Raw genomic sequence first — 22,389 nt, forward strand, 5'->3', positions numbered from 1 at the left:
GAGATGCAAATATATGTAATGGGCTTTGTTTGGCGCCAGTTCAGTAATAGATTTGAAAAATCCCTCCCAAATAATAAAGTGATCCTTTTGTTTACCTTGTTATTGTATTATGTAAATAATTCCCAGCAACTGCAAGTGAATGAAAGTTATTGCGAATTCTCAGATACTATCATAATAAGGTACATGATATACTATAATTACAGTTCTAAATAGCATCTAAGTATATAGGCAAAATGATAGCTTTCAATAGTTTTGAAACTGAATAGGAAATAAAATAAGTAAAGTTATGATTTTAGATTTTTTTCATTAATTTTTCAAAGATCCATAACTCAAAAATGTTTTGAATCATGGGTTTAAAGCCAACCTATAGGTGACATCAGCAATTGTGTTTTGTAAATGAGTGTCTGGACTTCATAATTTTGAATGAAATGTCCATAAGATCTGAAGGAATGTATCTTTTCCCTTGGTGCACAAGCAACTATCACCATGAGTAGTGGCAGACATACACCATCAGTACAGCCTAGAACTCTGGGCCGCTAACAGTTCAGGGAACAGAATCTGAAGACTTAGATGTCACCTGAACTCAGACTCCTCTTCCTGCTGTTGCTTTAAAGGTCACTCAGCTTTATGAAAATACCTCCTAGTGAAGAGGGTACCAGCCAAAGAAGAGATGACCTAAAAAAAAATCTCACTTTTCTAGTTTCACTTACCTTTATCCCGCAGATGCCAGTAGACAGGAAAGATGCTAGCATGCATCAGGAATGGTAAACACTCAAACACAATTTTTAAAAAAATGTGCCAGTTTTTTTGTATATCTGAAAAAGAGTCAAAGAGAGTATTAAGAAGGAGGAATTTAGGGATACAGTGGAATAACAACAATGTATCCCTGGATACAGGAAAAATTTTTAAAGGTCTCAATGCTATGTCTACTTAGAGTTATTCAACCTCTGTCAGAGCTCAGGCATTTAGGCTAGGGACAGAGCAGGGTTAGGAAGAATGACCTCTTCTTACTTCTCCCCATTTTGTGCAGCATGTAATCAGACTGGAAATAAGATCTAGAAAGAGTAGGGCCCTGGTCACTATAATCTGTAAATACTTAAGGGCCTAAAGTTTATGGGACCAACAAAATACTAGTGTTGGGAAACTCTGTGTTAGTTCAGACAACAAAAGTGTCCTGGGAGCCAAGAATTTTATAAATGTAAAGGCCTTAAGTTATAATGCAAGGCTCTTCTCCACAGCATCCCTGCTATTCAGACAATCTTTACTTCAATATTATTTTCTAGGGAGCTTACTGAAATGTGAGAAATATCATTTCAAGGCTGTAAAACACTTCTTATTAAACTACTAGAGGTCCAGTGCATGAATTTGTGCACCAGTGGGGTCCTTCGGCCTGGCCTGTGGGATCGGGCCAAAACTGGCTCTCTGACATACCCTGAGGGGTCCCAGGTTGTGAGAAGGCACAGGCCAGGCTGAAAAACCCCACCAGTGCACAATTGGGGCCAGGGAGGGATGCAGGAGGTTGGCCAGCCAGAGAGGGACCGCGGGAGGCCTCCAGGATGTGTCTGGCCCATCTTGCTCAGACCCCAGCAGCAAGCTAACATACTGGTTGGAGCATCTGCCTCCTGGTGATCAGTGCATGTCATAGTGAGTAGTTGAGCAGCCTTAGCATATCATTAGCATATTACACTTTGATTGGTTGAACAGATGACTGGACGACCGGAAACTTAGCATATTTGGCTTTTATTATATAGAGTAATTTCCTATATCAAGCTATATAAAGAAAAGTTTCATTTGCTGATTCATAACATTCCTAGAGGAAAATGACAAGATTGTTGAGTAATTCTAAGACATATATTGCAAAGAAAATAACTATAAATACTTGGCTTAGAACAGAGAAAATCCAGAAAGGAATGTGGCTTTTGTTTCTATTTTGTACAGAATCCCAAACAAGATGAACCTAAAGAGGCCCACACCAAGACACATTTCAATTAAAATGCAAAAGGATAAAGACAAAGAGAGTATCTTAAAAGCAGCAAAAGAAAAGTAGTAAGTTACCTACAAGGGAGCTTCCATAAGACATTCAGATAATTTCTCAAAAGAAACTTTGCAGGCCAGGAGGGATTGGCAAGAAATATTCAAAGCAAGACTCAAAAAAGATGGCGGCTGGCAGGACAGAAATGAGGGAGAGGAAGTACGTGAGTGAGGGGATGAAAGGAGAGTGTGTGGGGGTGTGTGTGGTGTGTGTATGAGTGAGTGATGGACAGTTAAATTCAGCAGGAGAAGCAGGGGCTGGCAAACCAAGCTCTTTTGGACAGAGAGAGACTACCACCACTGCAGGCACTCCCCGGACTGTGGGACTCAGGCACAGAGCCCACACCATCTTGAAGGGGAGAACAGCCACTTCTAGGAACTCATCAGCACCACCACCCAGACAGGCCTTGGACACTGCCCACGACCCGGCAGGCACTCCAGCCAAAATCCTGCTGCCCCACCTGCAGACTCACGGACCCTAGGACCTCCACCTCCAAGGGTGCACCACTCCTGCAGCAGTAAGTGCAACTTCCCCCTTCCCCAGCCACAGACCTCTGGATACCACAGACACGTGTCTCCTGTGCACAGGTCTCCTGGGCACACCACTCCATAGGCAGCTCTTGGGAGCCACTGTGAGCCCCTGCTGGGTGTGATTTTGTACAGACAAGGGTAAGCTGGCCCGCAGTAGAAATTCTGAATTCCCTCCTCTTGAATAACTGCCCACAGACACCCCAGCTGCACAACTTCAGCACCAGGGCCTCTCAGAGTGCATCAGAGCTCTGTGCTGGCAAACACACTGCCACAGTTGCACATTTCCAGTGACCAGGCCCCCTGAGCCATCGACCCACAGGGCACTCTTGGGAGCAGCTGTGAGCCCCCGCTGGGTGTGATCTTAGACAAACAGGAATGCACTCACCTGGCAGTTGAAATTCTGAATTCACTCACCCTGGATACCTGCCCACAGACACCTCAATTGCACGGTTTCAGTGCCAGGGATCATCAGAGTGCTTCAGTGCGCCATGCTGGCAAACACACCGTGGGTGCCCCTGTGAGCCACCACCACAGGAGCAGCAGCAAAAACTGAGTTTTCCCACCCCACAGATGCAGAACTCTGGACACTACAGTCACACGCTTTTTCAGCACATAGGCCTCCCAAGCACACCACTCCATAGGCAGCCCTTGGGCACCACTGTGAGCCCCCGATGGGCACGCACTTATACAAACAGGGTCACACTGCTGGGCTATAGAAACTCTGAATTCCCTCATCTGGGATACCTGGCCACAGACAATGCAATCACGTGGCTTCAGTGCCAGTGCCCTTCAGAGCGCGTCAGTACACCCTGCTGGCAAATGCACCGCAGGTGTCCCTGGGAGCCACCACTGGGGGCATGCATATCCAACCACGGAGGCAGCAGCAAAAGCTGAGTCTGCTCACAACTACAGAACTCTGGATACCACAGTTACGCCTTTCCAGAGTGCAGGCCTTCTGAGCCCCACCACCCAAACAGATGGCTCCTGGGTGCCACTGTGAGTCCCCACTGGGCACATGCGATTTCAATCAAGGGCACAAAACAGCAAAAATTGGGGCACCCCCTCCATGGCTGCTGACTTCTAGACACAGCAGTAGTGCCTTTCCAGCTCACAGGCCTACATCAATAGAACCCAAATAGCTCAAGTAAGGAGCTACACTAGATTACTAAGCCCAGGTGCCCTTAGAGATCACACTAGTAGCACCATCCCCAAAAGAACCAGAGTAGCAAAGCAATTGGATCTACAATTAAAAAGTTACAGTAAAACATGAGAAGACAAAAAAGCAATCCCCAAAAGAAAGAAAAAGACAAAACACTAGAAAGGGAGTTAAGTGAACTAGAGGCTAGTAACATGTCAGAGAAAGAATTCAGAGTAATGGTTATAAGGATGCTCAAATGGCTGGATGACAAATACACACAACTCAATGACAAATACACACAACTCAACGAGAATTATAAGGAGCTGACTGAGAATGTCACCAACATGAAAAGGAACCAAGAGGAAATGAAGAACAACATAGCTGCAATAAAGAACACAATGGAAGGCTTAAACAGTAGACTAGAAGAGGCTGAGGACCACATCAGCAAATTAGAAGACAAGGTAGAAAAAACACACAAACACAGCAGCAACTGAAAAGAAAATTTAAAAAGCAAAAGGAGAGCCTAAGGGAGCTTTGGGACAACACAAAATGAAACAACATTCGCATAATAGGGGTACCAGGAGAGGAAGAGAAGCAAGGAACAGAAAACCTGTTTAAAGAAATAATGACAGAAAACTTCCTTGATATTGACAAGAAAAAAACTACACAAGTCCAAGAAGCACATAGAGTTTCAAACAAGATGAACCCTAAAAGACTGAAACCAAGACACATCATAATTAAATTTGCAAACACCAACGACAAAGTAAGAATCTTAAAAGCTGCCAGAGAGAGACAGAAAGTTACCTACAAGGGATCTCCTATTAGAATATCAACTGATTCATCAACAGAAACACACCAGGCCAGAAGGGAATGGAATGACATATACAAAGTCATGCAAAGCAAGAGACTGAATCCAAGAATACTATACCCAGCAAAGCTATCATTCAAAATTGAAGGTGGAATCAGGAGCTTCACAGACAAAACAGGGCTAAGAGAGTTTATTACCACCAAGACAGCAATGCAAGAAATGCTAAAGGAACTTCTGTAAAAAGAAGAAACAGAAAGGCAAGAAGAAACACAAATATTAAGAATAAAAATGATGACAAACAAGTACTTATCAATAATAACATTAAATGTAAATGGATTAAATGTTCCAATCAAAAGACATAGGGTAGCTGAATGGATAAGAAAACATGACCCATATATTTGTTTTCTGCAAGAGACCCACTCAAAACAAAGGATTCACACAGACTGAAGGTGAAGGGATAGAAAAAAGTTTTTCAGGCAAATGGAAATGAGAAAAAAGCTGGGGTTGCTATACTTATATCTGACAAAATAGACCTCAAAGTAAAGGCCATAACATGAGATAAGGAAGGCCACTACATAATTCTAAAGGGAGCAATTCAACAAGAAGATATAACTCTGGTAAAGATATATGCACCCAATACAGGAGCACCAAAATACATAAAACAACTTCTGGAAGATATCAAGGGAGAGATCAATAGCAATACAGTCATAGTAGGGGACTTTAATACCCCACTGACACCACTGGATAAATCCTCTAAACAAAAAATCAGTAAAGAAACAGAAATCCTAAATGACTCACTAGATCAGATGGACTTAATTGACATCTTCAGAATATTTCACCCCAAAGCTACAGAATATACATTCTTTTCCAGTGCACATGGGACATTTTCAAAGATAGACCACATATTAGGACACAGGTAAAGTCTCTTCAAATTTAAGAGGATAAAAATCATATCAAGCATCTTCTCAGATCACAATGGCATAAAACTAGAAATCAACTACAATAAAAACAATAAAAAATATCAAACACTTGGAGGCTAAATAGCATGCTATTAAACAATGATTCGGTTACCAAAGAGATCAAAGAAGAAATAAAAAGCATCCTGGAAACAAATGACAATGAAAACACAACAATCCAAAATCTATGGGACACAATGAAAGCAGTCCTGAGAGGGAAGTTCATAGCTCTACAGTCCTACCTCAAAAACAAACAAACAAACAAACAAACAAACAAAAAAACACAAGAAAAACTGGTAATAAACTATCTAACCTTGCAACTTAAAGAATTAGAAAGCAAGCAACAAGAAAAGCCCACAGGATCCAGAAGGAAGGAAATAATAAAGATCAGAGCAGAAATAAACAAAATAGAGACCAAAAAAACAATACAAAAGATCAATGAAACCAAGAGCTGGTTCTTTGAAAGGATAAACAAGATTGATGAACCTCTAGTCAGGCTCACTAAGAAACAAAGAGAGAGGACCCAAATAAAGAACGAAAGAGGTGAAGTAACAACTGACCCCACTGATATACAAAGGATTGTTCTCTACTCCAACAAACTGGGCAACCTCAACGAAATGGACACATTCCAAGAAAAATACAAGCTTCCAAAACTCAATCATGAAGAATCAAAAAACATGTATAGGCCAATAACTACTGATGAAATTGAAACAGTAATCAAAAAGCATCTAGCAAACAAAAGCCCTGGACCAGATGGCTTCACAGGGGAGTTTTACCGAACATTCAAAGAAAAACTAAAACCAACCCTTCTCAGACTATTACAAAAAATTCAAGAGGAAGGCACACTTCCAAGCTCTTTCTATGAAGCCAGCATTACCCTACTCCCAAAACCAGATAAAGACATCACAAACAGAGAGAATTACAGGCCAATATCCCTGATGAACATAGATGCTAAAATCCTCAATAAAATTCTAGCAAACCAGATCCAGCATTACATTAGAAAGATCATGCACCATGACCAAGTGGGATTTATTCCAGGGATGCAAGGCTGGCATAATATCCACAAATCAATAAATGTGATACATCACATAAGCAAAGTGAAAGACAAAAATCATATAATCATATCAATTGATGCAGAAAAGGCATTTGACAAAGTCCAACACCCTTTTCTGATAAAAATGCTCAGCAAAGTGGGAATAGAAGGATCATACCTCAACATAATCAAAGCTTTATATGACAAACATACACTCAACAGCATACTCAATGGGCAAAAACTAAAACCATTTACCTTAAGAACAGGAACAAGACAGGGATGCCTGCTTTCACCACTCATGTTCAACATAAAGCGATCAGACAAGAAGAAGAAATAATAGGCAACCAAATTGGAAAAGAAAAAGTAAAATTGTCTTTATTTGCAGATGACTTGATGCTATACATAGAAAAACCTAAAGATTCCATCAAAAAATTATTAGACTTAATAAATGAATTTTGCAATGTATCAGGATACAAAATTAATGCCAATAAATCTATAGCATTTTTATACACCAATAGTGAACTTACAGAAAGAGAGATTAAAAAAACAATCCCACTTACCATTGTACAAAAAAATTAAGATACCTAGTAATAAACTTAACTAAGGAGTAAAAGAACTCTACTCAGAAAACTACAGGATGTTGAAAAAAGAGCTAGAGGAAGACATAAACATATGGAAGAACATACCGTGTCCATGGATTTGCAGAATAAACATCATTAAAATGTCCATACTAGCCAAAGCAATCTATAGATTCAATGCACTGCCCATTAAAATACCAACAACATATTTCACAGATCTAGAGAGAACTCTCCAAAATTCATCTGGAATAAAAAACAACAACAACAACAACAACAACAACAAAAAACGAATAGCTGCAGCAATCCTGAGAAAGAAAAAAGTAGGAAGAATCTCAATATCAGATATCAGGAGGTATTACAAAGCCACTATTCTCAAAACTTCCTGGTACTGGCACAAGAACAGACATATAGACCAATGGAATAGAATAGAGAACTCAGAAATCAACCCAAACCACTATGCTCAATTAATATTTGACAAAGGAGGCAAGAACACAAGACATTCTCTTCAATAAATGGTGCTGGGAAATTTGGTCAGACACATGCAAAAAACTGAAACTAGACCACCAACTTACACCATACACAAAAATAAATTCAAAATGGTTAAAGGACTTAAACGTAAGATGGGAAACCATAAAACTATTAGAGAAATCCACAGGCAGCAAAATCTCAGATATAAGCCGAAGCAATATCTTCACCGACACAGCTCCTAGGGCAATGGAAATTAAAGAGAAAATAAACAAATGGGACTACATCAAAATAAAAAGCTTTTGCACAGCAAAAGAAATCATCAACAAAACAACAAGAAAACCCACTACATAGGAGAACATATTTGCCAATAACATCTCCGATAAGGGTTTAATGTACAACATTTACAGGGAATTCATACAACTTACCAAAATGAAGATAAACAACCCAATCAAAAAATGGGCGATGAACCTAAATAGATACTTTTTGAAAGAAGACATAAGGAGGGCCAAGAGACATATGAAAATATGCTCAAAATCACTAATCATCCAAGAGAGGCAAATCGAAACACTAATGAGGTACCATCTCACACCTGTCAGAATGGCTATCATCAACCAATCAACAAATGACAAATGCTGGCAGGAGAAAAAGGAACCCTCATGCACTGCTGGTGGGAATACAGACTGGTGCAGCCACTGTGGAGTTTCCTCAAAAAACTAAAAATGTAACTTCCATTTGACCCAGTAATCTCACTTCTAGGAATATATCCCAAGAAACCAGAAACACCAATCAGAAAGGATATATGCACCCCTAAGTTCATAGAAGCACAATTTACAATAGCTAAGATTTAGAACCAGCCTAAGTGTCCATCATCAGATGAGTGGATTAAACAAGTTTGGCACATCTACACAATGGAATACTATGCTGCTGCAAAAGGAAGTAACTCCTATCATTTGTAACCGCATGGATGGAGCTGGAGAGCATTATCCTAAGTGAAATAAGTCAGTTAGAATAAGATAAATATCATATGATTTCACTCATTTGTGGATTATAATGAACAACATAAACCAATGAACAAAAACAGATCTAGAGACAAAGAAGCATCGATCAGATGCTTAAACCTCAGAGGGAAGGTAAGGGAGAGTGGGGATAAGGGGGAGAGATCAACCAAAGGACTTGTATGCATGCATATAAGCATAAGCGATGGACGCAGACAACAGGGGGTGAGGATGAGGGCAGGACTTGGAGAATGGGGGGACAAGGGGGAAACAGACATATTTGTAATACCTTAATCAATGAGGAAAAAAATATATATTCAAAGCAATGAAAAGCAAGGTTCTACAACCAAGATTACTCTACCCAGAAAAACTATCATTAAGACTGTAAGGACAGATAAAGAGCTTTCCAGATAAGAAAAAGCTAAAGCAGTTCATCACCATCAAACCAGTATTACTAGAAACATTAGCAGGGGTCCTCAAACTATGGCCCGTGGGCCACATGCAAATACAAATATTGTATTTGTTCCCGTTTTGTTTTTTTACTTCAAAATAAGATATGTGCAGTATGCATAGGAATTTGTTCATAGTTTATTTTTTTATTTTTTTATTTTTATTTTTTTAAAATATATTTTATTGATTTTTTACAGAGAGGAAGGGAGAGAGATAGAGAGTTAGAAACATCGATGAGAGAGAAACATCGATCAGCTGCCTCCTGCACATCTCCCACTGGGGATGTGCCCGCAACCCAGGTACATGCCCTTGACCGGAATCGAACCTGGGACCTTTCAGTCCGCAGGCCGACGCTCTATCCACTGAGCCAAACCGGTTTTGGCATAGTAGTTTTTTTTGTTTGTTTTTTTGTTTTTTTGTTTTTTTTTAAACTATAGTCCAGCCCTCCAACGGTCTGAGGGACAGTGAACTGGCCCCCTGTTTATAAAGTTTGAGAACCCCTGCATTAAAGGGTGTTCTTTAAGAAGAAGACAAAAATTTTTAATATGAATAGTAAAGTGGCAATAAATACATATCTATCAACAGCTACTTTAAATACAAATGGATTAAATACTCCAATCAAAAGACATATGGAGGCTGGAATGAATAACAAAACAAGACCCTTTCATATGATGTCTACAGGAGATTCACTTCAGAACAAAAGACACACACAGACTAAAAGTAAAGGGATGGAAAAAGGTATTTTATGAAAATGGAAACACACAAACAAAAGCTGGGGTAGCAATTCTTACACCAAGCAAAATAGATCTAAAAAAAACAAAATAAACAAGCAAGAAGAACAGAATAAACCCATAGATACAGAGAAAATTTTGATGGCTGCCAGAAGGGAAGGGGGTTGGAGGATAGTGAAGGGATTAAGAAGTACAGATTGGTAGTTACAGAATAGTTATGGGGATATAAAGCACAGCATATGAAATATAGTCAACAGTACTGTAATAACTCTGGTGTCAGATGGGTACTAGATTTATCATGGTGATCACTTATTGAGTTATATAATGTCTAATCATTGGATTGTACATGTGAAGATACTATAATATTGCATGTCAACTGTAATTGAAAAATAAAAAAATATATTTAAAGTAAAAAAGTATGCAAGTCAGGCAGAAAAAATACTGTGTTTGTTAAGTCAACAAATATCAGCAATTACTAACAAGAAAGTTCAAAAAGGAAGAATTTTCTCACATTACACTAAAAATTAGGTCTATGAAGGCAAAGACTTTTGGCTCCCACCTCCTTACTGTATTGTCAATATCTGGAATAGTGGCTAGTATCTAGGAGGTGCTCAATGTAAATTTGTTGAATAAATGAATAAATAAGTCAAACTGTCTAATGAGTTAGTGACCTCCCCATCACTCCAAGAATGCAAAGGTGTCTTGATACCCTTATACAACATGAAGAAGAACACAATGGTTGGAGCAAACTGTTTGGCATTTAAAATATCTAGGTTCCAATCCTGACTCTATATTTATAGGTTGTTTGAGCTTGAACAATTCACCTAAAAATTTGGATTCTTAATTTCTTCATCTAAAAGTGTTGAAAATAAATAGAACCTACCACATAGGATTGTTTGGAGAAGTTAATAAGATATTTACTACGGAGTGTTTTTCACATCTGCTGGCACATGATAACTACTAATTCAAAGTTATGCAGGTCTTTATAAATTGAGCAAGTCAAATTGTCTTTTCTTTTTTAGCCTTATGTTTCCTGAATCATAGATAAATCTAATTTTTATGAGAGCTCTCAAAAAGCAATTTGTCTTGTGAATTGTATATGTCGCTATAGATTAAGTAATCTCCCTAAATCGCCCACTCCCTCTCTTCCTCCATCCAAAAGAGCCTAGAAATATGACAACTCTTTTCCTTTAGGAAATATTTTGTATGTCAAGTATTTGATGTCATAATTTATCACTTCAGTTATTCACCTTGTATGGTGTGAAGTTCCTAAGGTCGAATTCTTAAGAGGTTATTTTCAAATATACCTGATACCTACTCTGCCCTATGCCTTCAGTTCCCTGAAATTAAGATTCTATCTCCTACCTCTAATGAGGAAGAAAGAGAATATATTTAAGTTAGTTTCATAGGAAGCGCAAAAGAAGGAGTAAGAGGAGACTAAGTTGGACCAAATAATCTGGATATCGGTTCATCTATTTTTCTTCCTCTTATTATCAAAGTAAAATATTCTGAACAGTTTGAGTGATAAGTCTATCCATGGTTGCCTATGGAAGTGAACAGAATTACTATTGTTGAAATTCCAAGTGCTGGGAAATAAGTAATAATGGCTATGAAGGGATGAGGACCAGCTACTGTTTGGTGGTAACAGGCACTATAGCAGCACTGAGAGCCATGTAAGGAGGGAGAATTGCAGCTTAACCTGAAGCATAACTGAAGACATTGAGACCTTCTTTGGCAAATATAGCAGTGAGATACATTGAGATGTGCAAGTTTACACATTTTTTGTATGAACCTTCTCTAAGCATTTAATATCTGAATGAAATACCTTTTAATCTCAAACACAGAAGAAAATGCGCAAAGAGTACTACATACATCAGGAGCCACGACTTTATATGCCTCATTGTCGACATATACTCCGATGTTAACAGGATATCTGAGAGAGAGAGCAAAATGAAAGTCTTGATAAGTAGGGCAGCAGGATCACAAGACTCCAAGGGGCATGCAATATTGATCTAAGGAAGCAGGATACCCAGTTATGGCCCTTATTACACTCTGTACTATGTATGCACTCTGGGCTCAGACGAAGGCTACTGGCCTGTGTAGCTGGACTAGGGGAAAGACCAGGATTTGGGAGTTATTGTGCAAGGACGGAACAGGACTGAAAGGAGAAATAACTTTCTACTTCTGTTCTTATATTCCAGGGGACAAATCTATGAGACGAGGGGAATTACAGGACGGGGTCCTGGGCACCACAATATATGGGGGATTTGGGGAAGCCAATGGCTATGGAACTAGATCAGAAGTGCCCCTCATAAAATTCTAGGAAGTTTAAAATATTTATATACATATAAGAGCTCTGAAACTTCAGAAACAAAACTGCAAAAGTCTTTTGACATTCAATGTTTAAATTCCCTGCAGGCTAGGACCAATGTGACAGAAAAATTTTCCAAGTAATAAACTCAATATCCCAATATATATATTTATATTTATTTTAAGGTTAAAAATTTCTGAGTGGTGATAGAGCATGAAAGCCCTCAAAGTGCAGAAAATAAGGAGAGTGCAATACCAGTATTTGCTCTGTTTGGTGGTAGTAGGCATTATAGCAGCAGTTTGTACCGTTAAGTACCAATCACTGGTGACCTGGGTTCAAAAAGCCTTGTGTATGAGATATTGGAAAAATAGACAAGCATTGTTCCCCAGAGAATGAAGAAGGTGAACTTGGAAACAGATAAAAACAAAGTATAGAAGCATACAGGCAATACCTCCATATAATGTAATTTTCAGATGCAGATCACAAAATAAATATCTTACTGTAATAAATTAAAAACCAGTTTGAAGTAAAGCAGGGTTTGGCACCAAACAATTGGAATTTGAGGGACACATGAATTTTAGCAACAACAAATACATAACATATAAAAATAACAGCTCCATTGTCAAGGTATATCACTCACCCCTTACTTGGCCATCACTGGGACAGAATTTGCTCTTTAATTTTATGAAAGATTTTTATTCAAATGGAAAAAAATCTACAAGAAAATGACATGGGATCCAAGGTTCTACATTTATACTTCAGTTTCAACAACACTAAATAGGTCGGCTAGTCCAAGATTCCTGAATGACTCAGAATATAAATGTAGGCTTGAAAGGGAAACCAAAAGTCTCTCATGAAGTAAAAGAGAAAATTGAAATTGTGAGTTAACTAAGGGAGTTAATTTTGGTTTACAAAGAGATGCAAGCACATGAAGTGAGGTTTTGATGAACAGGAGAAAAGGGCTTCCAAGATTTATTTACCAACTTCCTAATTATACTTCCATGACTATAAGGAAAAAGAACATTTTGTAATTCCCTAATACTAAGCCTTTGTGAATTGGACCTAGTTAAACAGTTACCTACTCTTCAGGAGTGCTCTAACAATAGGCTAAAATTGACCTGAGATCACATCCAAAGTCCCTCTGGTAGACACTGATGATGTCCCTCAGGGAATGCCCTCTCTTTCTCCTTTTCGGCAATAGTCCCCCTTGAGAAATGAAACCAAAATAATTCCCTGTCCCTATGTTAAGCAATACCACAACAAATCAATTTCCTGTTCTTGTGGTAAACTATGTTGGTGCTAGGCATCTTTCCTGTCCCTATACTATGCATCTGAAAGCAAACAACAATAAGTTGGCTACTGCCTCCAGGAAATGCATGCTCCTGGGAGGTAATAACTAAAATAACTTATTTAACAAAACTAATATGAGCTCATCAAGACTCACTTCAAGACCTTCATATTGCTATGCTCACTAATCCAAAGTTATCTATCTTATATAATAAAAGGCTAATATGCAAATTGTCTCCTTGACCAGGAGTTTGACCAGGGGGTGGGGTCAGCCAGCCAACTGCCCGCTGTCCTTCCCCTTTGCCTGCCCTGCCCAATTGGCCCTGATGGGGTGGGCCAGCCAGACCCCACCTGTGCACAAATTTGTGCACCAGGTCTCTAGTATATATATAAAAGCCTAAGATACCATTATGATCAGACAGCCAGATGACAGGCCAGTAGCTATGACATGCACTGACCACCAGGGGGCATATGCTCAACACAGGAGCTCCCCCCTGGTGGTCAGTGTGCTCCCACAGCCAACCTCCCACAGCTGGCCAACCTCCCGTGGTCCTCCCTCCCCCAGCCGGCCCTGATGGCCGGCCAGGCTGAGGGACCCCTCCCATGCACGAATTCGTGCATGGGGCTTCTAGTTATATTATAGACTGCAAATTCTAACTAGTTTCTCAGCTTGCAAGACTTACTTTAAAATCACCCAGTATGCTGGGCCAGAATAGCTCAGTGGTTGAGCATCAACCTATGAACCAGGGGCTCACGGTTCGATTCCCGGTCAGGGCATATGCCCAGGTTTTGGGCTCAGTTCTTAGTAGGGGGCATGCAGGAGGCAGTCAATCAATGATTCTCTCATTCATCATTGATGTTTCCATCTCTCTCTCCCTCTCCCTTCCTTTCTGAAATCAATATAAAAATATTTTTAAAAAATTTTAAAGGCTCTCAAATTATAAATATTCTCCCCTAATTACCCATTCTAGAATGCTATTAATGTAAAGATTATGTTCTCTCTTATGGCCTTAGGTCTAATAAACTTAGTTTTGCTTGATCAACAGGTTTTCAAGATCTTTAAGGGGATTGATGGTCAACAATCCACATCAACCTGAGTGTTTGAGTTACCATGAAGGAGTACTGCCACATGAATTATCTGATGATTTCCGTTGTGTTTGAACTGCTGATGGGGGCAGGGTTTTTGTGTAACAGTTAAGCTGTTTTCTTACTTAAAATGAATCCTTTCACTCTGCCTACCTCTTGCCCTTTCCATCCATCTTAATTCGTCTGGGGATTAGACCTAGTCACAGGCTGAAGCACAAAGAACACAGTTCTACAGTGTTGGCCTCTAACCTCTCTGATCATAACCACCCTGTACCAGAGAAAAATATCCCTGGATACTGGGTGAGGAGTTGGGATCTAATCTTGGTTATATCACTTATCAGCTGCTGAATCTTTAGCAATGGACTTTTCTACATGTCTATTTCTTCACAAGGTAGTAATACAGTCCACTTATGACATCCATAATTTTTAAATCAACCTTAATTCTACATATTGCTTTATGTCTTATAAAGCCTACTTGAGTTATTTTATTTCAAATTCAAAAAATATATGTTACCATCTCTAAATGAGAAAAATCAATGGTCTTGAAGGTTACATGACATCCAAGTTCATAAAGCTAGAAATAGTGAATCTAGCAGTCAAATGACATATAACTTTTGAAGCCTTGAGATGCTAAACAGAATAAGTTTTGTTTTTCTTAAATTATTACAGTTCCTTCCACTTTTAAGAACAGGCTCCCTAAGCATCTGGTATTTTTCTTGTGTCTAGATACTTAATACGATTTAAATGTTGCATGTCTACAGCAGTTCACTGTTTATAAAGCAATTTCTCATTTGCTATTTCACCTAATTTTATCTTTATTTTGTCACACTGATGAAAACCATTCTTCCTTGGTAGAGCCAAGCCGCAGGCACTCACCTGGCAGGACAATACTTGCCCTTTTCTCTTGGCTAGTCACTGGGTTATGGAAGCAGCAAGTGATAGGACCGTGGGTGCTGTTTTTTAGAAGAACGCTTGTCTTCAGGTGCAATAATCCAGCTCCGTCCTCAGAGAAGGTTTTTGATGAGGCTGGAACTATATTCCCTCTGCTGTCTCTCCACTTCATCTGGGGTTGTGGGTACCACCCTCCCGAGTTACACTCCACCACAAGCCCTTTTGTGTCAGGAACATGAACATTAATCTGTATATCCAAGCCTAGAGCTGGAGGAAGAGGGAGAATTGACATGAATTATTGGTGTGGACTCAAGAATAAAAAAGTAAATGTTCCTTTTCATTCTCTGTGACTGGTAGAGTGTACCATAAATTTAATGGTGATGACCACAAATAGGGCAGGGACGACCACCCAAGCTAGCAGGGCATCAAAGTATTAACCATGGAAGAAATGATTGACTTTATGAAAGTTAATTTTTGTTCAACAAAAGACAGCATGTAAAAAAAAAATGAAGCTACAGAACTAGACAACATTTATAATATATCTGAGAAAGGAGTGAGTCCAGAATATTTTTTAAAATGCTATAAATAAATTAAGACAGACAAATGTGGTTTTTAAAATGGGCAAAAGATTTGAAGAGGTGTGAAATTACATATGTAGTAATTTGCTTAAATTATTAGAGCTTTTCTTGCACACCAAAAGCTTGAAAGCACTTTGAATATTCTTTAATAAGGTATAGGTAAAACAATTTCTAAAGCATTCACACAATGGGAAACATTGTAACCACAGAATGAATAGAAAAAAATCATATAATAATATGAATTTCAGTTCGTTTTATTAAAAAAAAAGCAAGTTGTAAAACAATGTATGTAGTATATTAGCATTTATTTAAAAAGAAGTTAAGGATATATAAAAATTATATACAGATATACATATATGTCTGTAGGTTTGTATATACATGTACGTATGTATGTTTATGCATATTATGCATATAAATGTAAAATATCTCAAGAAGTAGTAAGAATTAATCACATTAGTTTCCTGTGAGAGGTGAAATTCATAGCTATAAGATTGGAGTATATGGGAGACTTCACTATGCATTCTTTAAATTATTAAATTTTGAATCTTGATGTTTTTATTCAAAAGTAAATAACATTGAAAGAAAACAAAAAATAAAAAATAAATCAACATTTCTATAATCATTAATTTTTGTAACAATACCATCTCATTAATAATCCAAAAAAAATAACTAACAAATTTTGACAAAAGTTATACAAGATCTTTATCGGTAAACATATCAAATTTAACTGAAATATAAATTGAACTAAAATTAAAAAGGCTGAGTAAATGTTGACTGATATAATAAAGAAACATGACAAATCTCTCTAAACTAGTCTATATGTTCAATTCAATTTTAATCATAATTCCTAAGAGGATTTAACTCTGTAATTACAATTCAGACTATATGGGGCTAAAACAATTTTGGAGAAAGATAGCAAGATTGGAAGATATACCCTATCACAAACTAAGACACATCGCTGTAGTAAATTAAGAAAAGCAGTATTGCATTAGGTATAGATAATTACATAATGATGACATAAAAAGTAATCATAATAAAAACTCATAAAAAGACCCATGCAGAGGTATGGACTTGGTAAATGACAGAATTACCTTATAATTTTTGGGAATAGTCAATAAATATATATTTTATTAGCTCATTAAAAGACACAAAGGTAAAATCCATATAAATTAAGAATTAAATCTGAAAAGATAGCTTCAAAAATTCAAAAAAAATATCTTCAAAAATGAGGAGAAGAAGGAATTTCTCAAATGTGACACAAATGATAAATTATAATTGGTAGACTATAAATTTGATATCAAAATTAAATCTGCATAAAAAAAGTTACCATAATTTTTTTAAAAGGCAGTGGAATAAAAAATTTTGCAACATAAATAAAAGCTAAATTGTAATATCCAGAATAAAGAACAATTCCCACAAATTAAAACAAAATCAGAGAACTCAATAATAAAATGGTCAAAAAAATAAGTCTCTAGTATAGAACAAAGAAAACTTTATTATTATTATTAATTATTATTATTATTATTAAGGAATAATTAAACTAAATGAAAGTTTTCCCTGCCAGGTGTGGCTCAGTAGATGAGCATTGATCTAGGAACCAGGAAGTCATAGTTCCATTCCCAATCAGGGCCCATGCCCAGGTTTCAGGCTCAATCCCCAGTAGGGGGCATGCAGAAAGCAGCTGATTAATGATTATCTCTCATCATTGATGTTTCTATCTCTCTCTCTCTCTCTCTCCCTTCCTCTCTAAAATCAATAAAAATATTTTTTAAACTTGCCAAAGTTTAAAAACATAATAATTTCAAGTATTGGTGTGGATGTAGCTTTTAGATGACTTGAGTCAAATATAAATTGACCCAATTATGTTGGTGGGTAACTGCTAATAATTTGAAGATATTTGTACACAATGGCCTAGTAACTTAATTGCAACCTATATATCCTAAAAGAACTCTTGGACATAAATACTACAGTCTAACATAAGAACAGAAATTTGTCTACTACTTTAATGTCCACTGATATGGGAATACATAAATCAATAGTCATATATTTATGGGGTGGAATACTATACTGTAGTTAAAGAATGAACTGTATCCACTTAAGTAAACACGATTGATATAAAAATAAAAAACTAATAGTATAATCAGGTCAATAGAATATGCATAATGATACTGTTGTGCAAATTTAAAACCCACAAAATAATATTTTTATGAATGCCTTTATGTACCAACGGAGACAATGAGTTTAATGGTTACTTCTTAGAAAGGCATCATTGATGAGTACAAAGATGATGATAACTTGGTCAGAAGTAAATATAATAAATTATTAACCAAGTATCTAGTTTATTACATTATTCTATGTATTTTTCTAGACATTATAAAAGTTATAGATTTGTTAAATGCTCTGAGACCTTTTCCTCATGGCCCAGAATCATGAATTCTGGATCATGGGTCCAGAGCAGCACTACCTAGGAAACCCAGAGATGATTCCTCTGCCCTTACCTGCTACCTTCAGATCCACGACGGCCTCTTCAGAGATGTCACCATCTTTAAAGAAACAGTGGTACTTCCCCTCATCAGTAATACTGGCATTATGGATCCTGAGGGTCATTTTGCCCTCTCCCAGGGCATCCTTCAGGAGCACTGTGTGATTTGTATAGTTCTGAGTGCTTTTTCCAGAGAGTTTTTTCTCCTTCATGTAAATGGAAATCGGCTGGTAGTGATCCCGATACCAGCCCACCTGCATGTGTTCCGCACTCTCTGGTGGGGAAAGCTGGCAGCTGAGCTCAGTGTGCCCGCCTGCCAGGACCACCTGGCGGCTCCTGGAAGTATGCACAGTGAACTGCTCTGTGAAGGAAGTCGGAGAACAAGATTTTAGTGTGAAAGCCACAGAAATATGCTTCACCTAGACCCCCCTCCTCCAGACACATTGGCCTCTTTCTGGTTCTTGACGCCAAGTTCTTACTCTGAATTTGACTCTCAGGAGTATCCTCACTCTGACATCCACACTCTGCCTCATTATCTCTCAGGGCCCAGCTTAAATGGCAACTCCTTAAGAGATTTTGTTTGATTACCCATTTATCATCTTCCCTAATCATACCTACACAGTCTTCATAGCACATACAACTACCTGATATTGTTAACTTCTGTCTTTATTTTCTCTCATGGCCCACTAATATGTAAGTCATGCAACAGCAGTGTTTTGTCTTATTCTTTTTTAAATTCTCTTCATTATCCCCAGTGCATAAAACACTGTCTGTGCCTACTAGGCACTCTGTAAATCCTTAGCAAAGGAATGGAAGATTCTCCCATTGTCTAGAGGTAGGATGTGAACCACTATTGCCCAACAACATCCTTTACTTATCAAACACACAGCTGCTTTTTTCAGTATCCTTTTTGGTGGATTAAAGATGGCCACAAATTTTTTGATGTGACTTCCATGAAGATAAAGGGTCTATGTCCCCTCCTCTTGAAACTGTATGTTTTGAGATTGCTTTGCTCAGTAGAATATGGCCGAAGATGACCTGCAATAATTTCTGAGCCTGTCTTAAGAAACTAGCAGCTCTCATTCTTTTAATTTATTTCCTTTATTATTTTTTAACACTCTTTCTGGAAGCCATGAGCTGCCAAAATGAAGTCAACTCCCCTGAGTCCAGCATGGCAGAAAGGCCATGTGTTGACATGCCATCTGACAATCCCAGCCTTCCAGCCTACTCCACCAAAGTTCCAGACATGAATGAAACCACCTTGGGTTCTTCAGACCACCCTGCCCACCAGCGGAATACACCTATTGACCTCAGTCTGTGTCACGTGGAACAGAAGAATGCGCTAGCCAGAATTCCTGACCCACCAACTGTGAAATGTAATAAAATGTTGGTTGTTTTAAATCATTCACTTGGGAGGTAACCTGTTCTAAAGCTATAGGTGACTATCACACAGCTCCTCCCATACTCTGAGGTTTTGCTCCTTTCAACTATGGCAAATTCATTCCTGTCTCTGCTGACAATGTTTTTCCTTCTCACCATAAGGAATCTGAATTATCAGACCTAAGGTCTACTGAATTAGAAAAATTTGTGCACAGTTCCAGCTCACACCATCTTCTTTACCTGAGGTTCTACTAAACTTATAATTCTAAACTAAACTTATAGTCACATGCCGGGGTCCAACCCCAGCAGGTCCAGGGGTTCCCAAAGGCGTAGACGGAGTCGGCGAAGAAGGAATGACACGGAGACAGCGTTCAGTTGATCAGCAGCCTAGCCAGGATCTCCAGCCAAGCTCTGGTCTCGATCTCCAGAGAGGTTCTGCTGTTTATTGTCTTGTTACATCCGTATTTATACCAGTTGATTTTAATCCCGTCAATTTCTATTACAAAGGTTAGGGCGTTTCTTATCTCCATTCCAGGGAGTAAAGATTATGTAGCTTAAGCATGATTGTTTGTAGTGATTAACTACCCGCCTGGCACTTAGTTAAGGAGTTGCATCCCCTCCCTGACTTCAGGGAAAAATTCCTACCTGGGGAAACAACCTTTCTAGGAGAGGCATCCCTTCCCTGACTTCAGGGAAAAATTCCTACCTGGGGAAACAACCTTTCTCGGAGAGGTGACCTTGGTTAAAACACACAGCACTAAGGGGAGCAAACATATTAAGAACAGTATGCTATATACGCCAGGTCCCTTGAAACATATGCTGTGCAGATGTTTCTTTCCTGCAGCGACTGTGTCAAGCAGCAAGGATGGACCGGCTTCCGGCAGTCACATAAATTGATCGTGTTTTGTTCTTAAACATAAGGGGTATATTCATTATGATTTGCCAGTGAGAATTTGAGCATCCCAGGGGGAGATGGTAGACATTTATCTGTCTCATCTCCTAGGCACATCATTGCAGCACTGTGGATTGAGTCAGGCTGAGAAAGATTCAGTCACTGAAATAACAGTTCTTAATCACAAGTTGTTTGAAGCCTCATTTCTATCCTCAAAACTATAACAGAAAGGGTGGAACCAGAAAAACATCAGCGAGAAACTGTCCTCATTTCATTCAGTGTCATTTACCTCCATGATCTTTCTTTATTACTGTGACACACAAAGAAAAAGAGTAGATATCCTTACCCGAGGTGAGCACCATCTCTAAGAGGAGAAAGGTCACAAAGTATCCAGACACACAGGAAAGTGAAGGCTCCATCACACCTGGAAAATGCAATAGCAATTGTGGGATCGGGCAGCAAGAATCATAGTAACACACATACACACACACACACACACACACACACAGATAATTTTGAAATCCTGTCTTTCTAGAGAATTCCCATTGATGTGCAACCAACGGACTTAGTCAAACCACAAATTCAGACCCATTGAGATGCTCTCTTTTTCTCTTTCTTTCCTGTGCTCTTACTGTGGCTCATTGCCTTCCTCAGATTACTATTCTGAAGGGCAGCTGTGGTAGATGAGAACATAAAGGTATACAGAACCCAGCTATGTACATCTTCACACTCACTCGGCCTCATCTGCCCCTTGGCCTGAGCCACTTTGTCAATGGAGAGCTCTGGCTGCTGCTTCTGATGTGGCCTCATTTCCTAATGGGGGTATTGTGTGCCTTCTGCTGTGGGGGATAGACCAGCTTTAGAAAAACATTGACAAGATCACTGTAATGGGCAGGCTCTGACAAGCCTGAATCTATGGGATTTCTGGCCTCACCCACTACTTCTACATTCAAAGGAAATGCCACATCAGGGAGGAGGGATCTAGACTTCTCAGTAGCTGCCCAGCAGGGCTAAGTCAAAACATTCAGATGTAAAAGGGGTATTGAAGCATAGTAACCTCTATCTTGTATAAAAACTGCTGTTTGAAATTCTCTGCTATTGTTAGATAGTCCCTTGTTCTGTAAACTCTGTCATTTTTAGACAGTCTCTTATTCTATAAAATAACTGTTTTAGTTTGAATAATAGAAAAAGATAAAAACTTAACTGTCTGGCCTTGCAAGCTAGCCATCTAATGTAATGGACTAACGCTGATAATAATTCCCATATTCTTATGCCAAATGTTTGTCCTTTATGTATCTAAGATTACAAACTGTCTGTAACAATAACTCACACAGAGCTCTTTGTAAAATCTGTAGACAAAGAAGCTCAAAAGGTTTAAATACAGAAAACTTTCTGTGTGACTTCACTCAGAGATTTGAAAAAAACACCTCCTTGTGGGCCCGCATGCAATAAACGATTCCTAATTAATTGGCTCATTAAGGCATCTTGTATCTCACTCGCTGATTTACGATACAACAGTATTAACAGGTAATAAGAATAAGCAAACAGATAAATGCTGCTCCTTTCTTGCTCTATTTCCTAATTTTTCCCCTCACTTTTTTAAAAATATGTTTTTGTTGATGTCAGAGAGAGGAAGGGAGAGAAAGGAGGAGGGAGAGAGAGAGAGAAAAAAGCCATCAATGATGAGAGAGAATCAATGATCGGCCACCTCCTGCATGCCCCGTATTGAGGATTGAGCCCACAACCCAGGCATTGTGCCCTGA

General features: G+C 38.5%; 1 protein-coding gene across 1 annotated transcript in view; it reads right to left on the reverse strand.

The window, feature by feature from the left end:
* Positions 1-21,045, reverse strand: part of LOC308516270 (putative selection and upkeep of intraepithelial T-cells protein 1 homolog) — a gene marked incomplete at its 5' end in the record, with an annotated part of 32,310 nt that extends 11,265 nt beyond the window's left edge. Inside the window, 5 exons of the mRNA XM_081087166.1 lie at positions 711-815; positions 11,545-11,652; positions 15,280-15,561; positions 18,371-18,715; positions 20,973-21,045. Coding sequence (XP_080943292.1) covers positions 711-815; positions 11,545-11,652; positions 15,280-15,561; positions 18,371-18,715; positions 20,973-21,045 — 913 coding nt within the window. The remainder of the gene's footprint in view (positions 1-710; positions 816-11,544; positions 11,653-15,279; positions 15,562-18,370; positions 18,716-20,972) is intronic.
* Between the last annotated feature and the right edge of the window lie 1,344 nt (positions 21,046-22,389).

Source organism: Myotis nattereri, assembly GCF_964212035.1.
Source record: "Myotis nattereri genome assembly, chromosome: 3".
NCBI classification, from domain to species: Eukaryota; Metazoa; Chordata; class Mammalia; order Chiroptera; family Vespertilionidae; genus Myotis; species Myotis nattereri.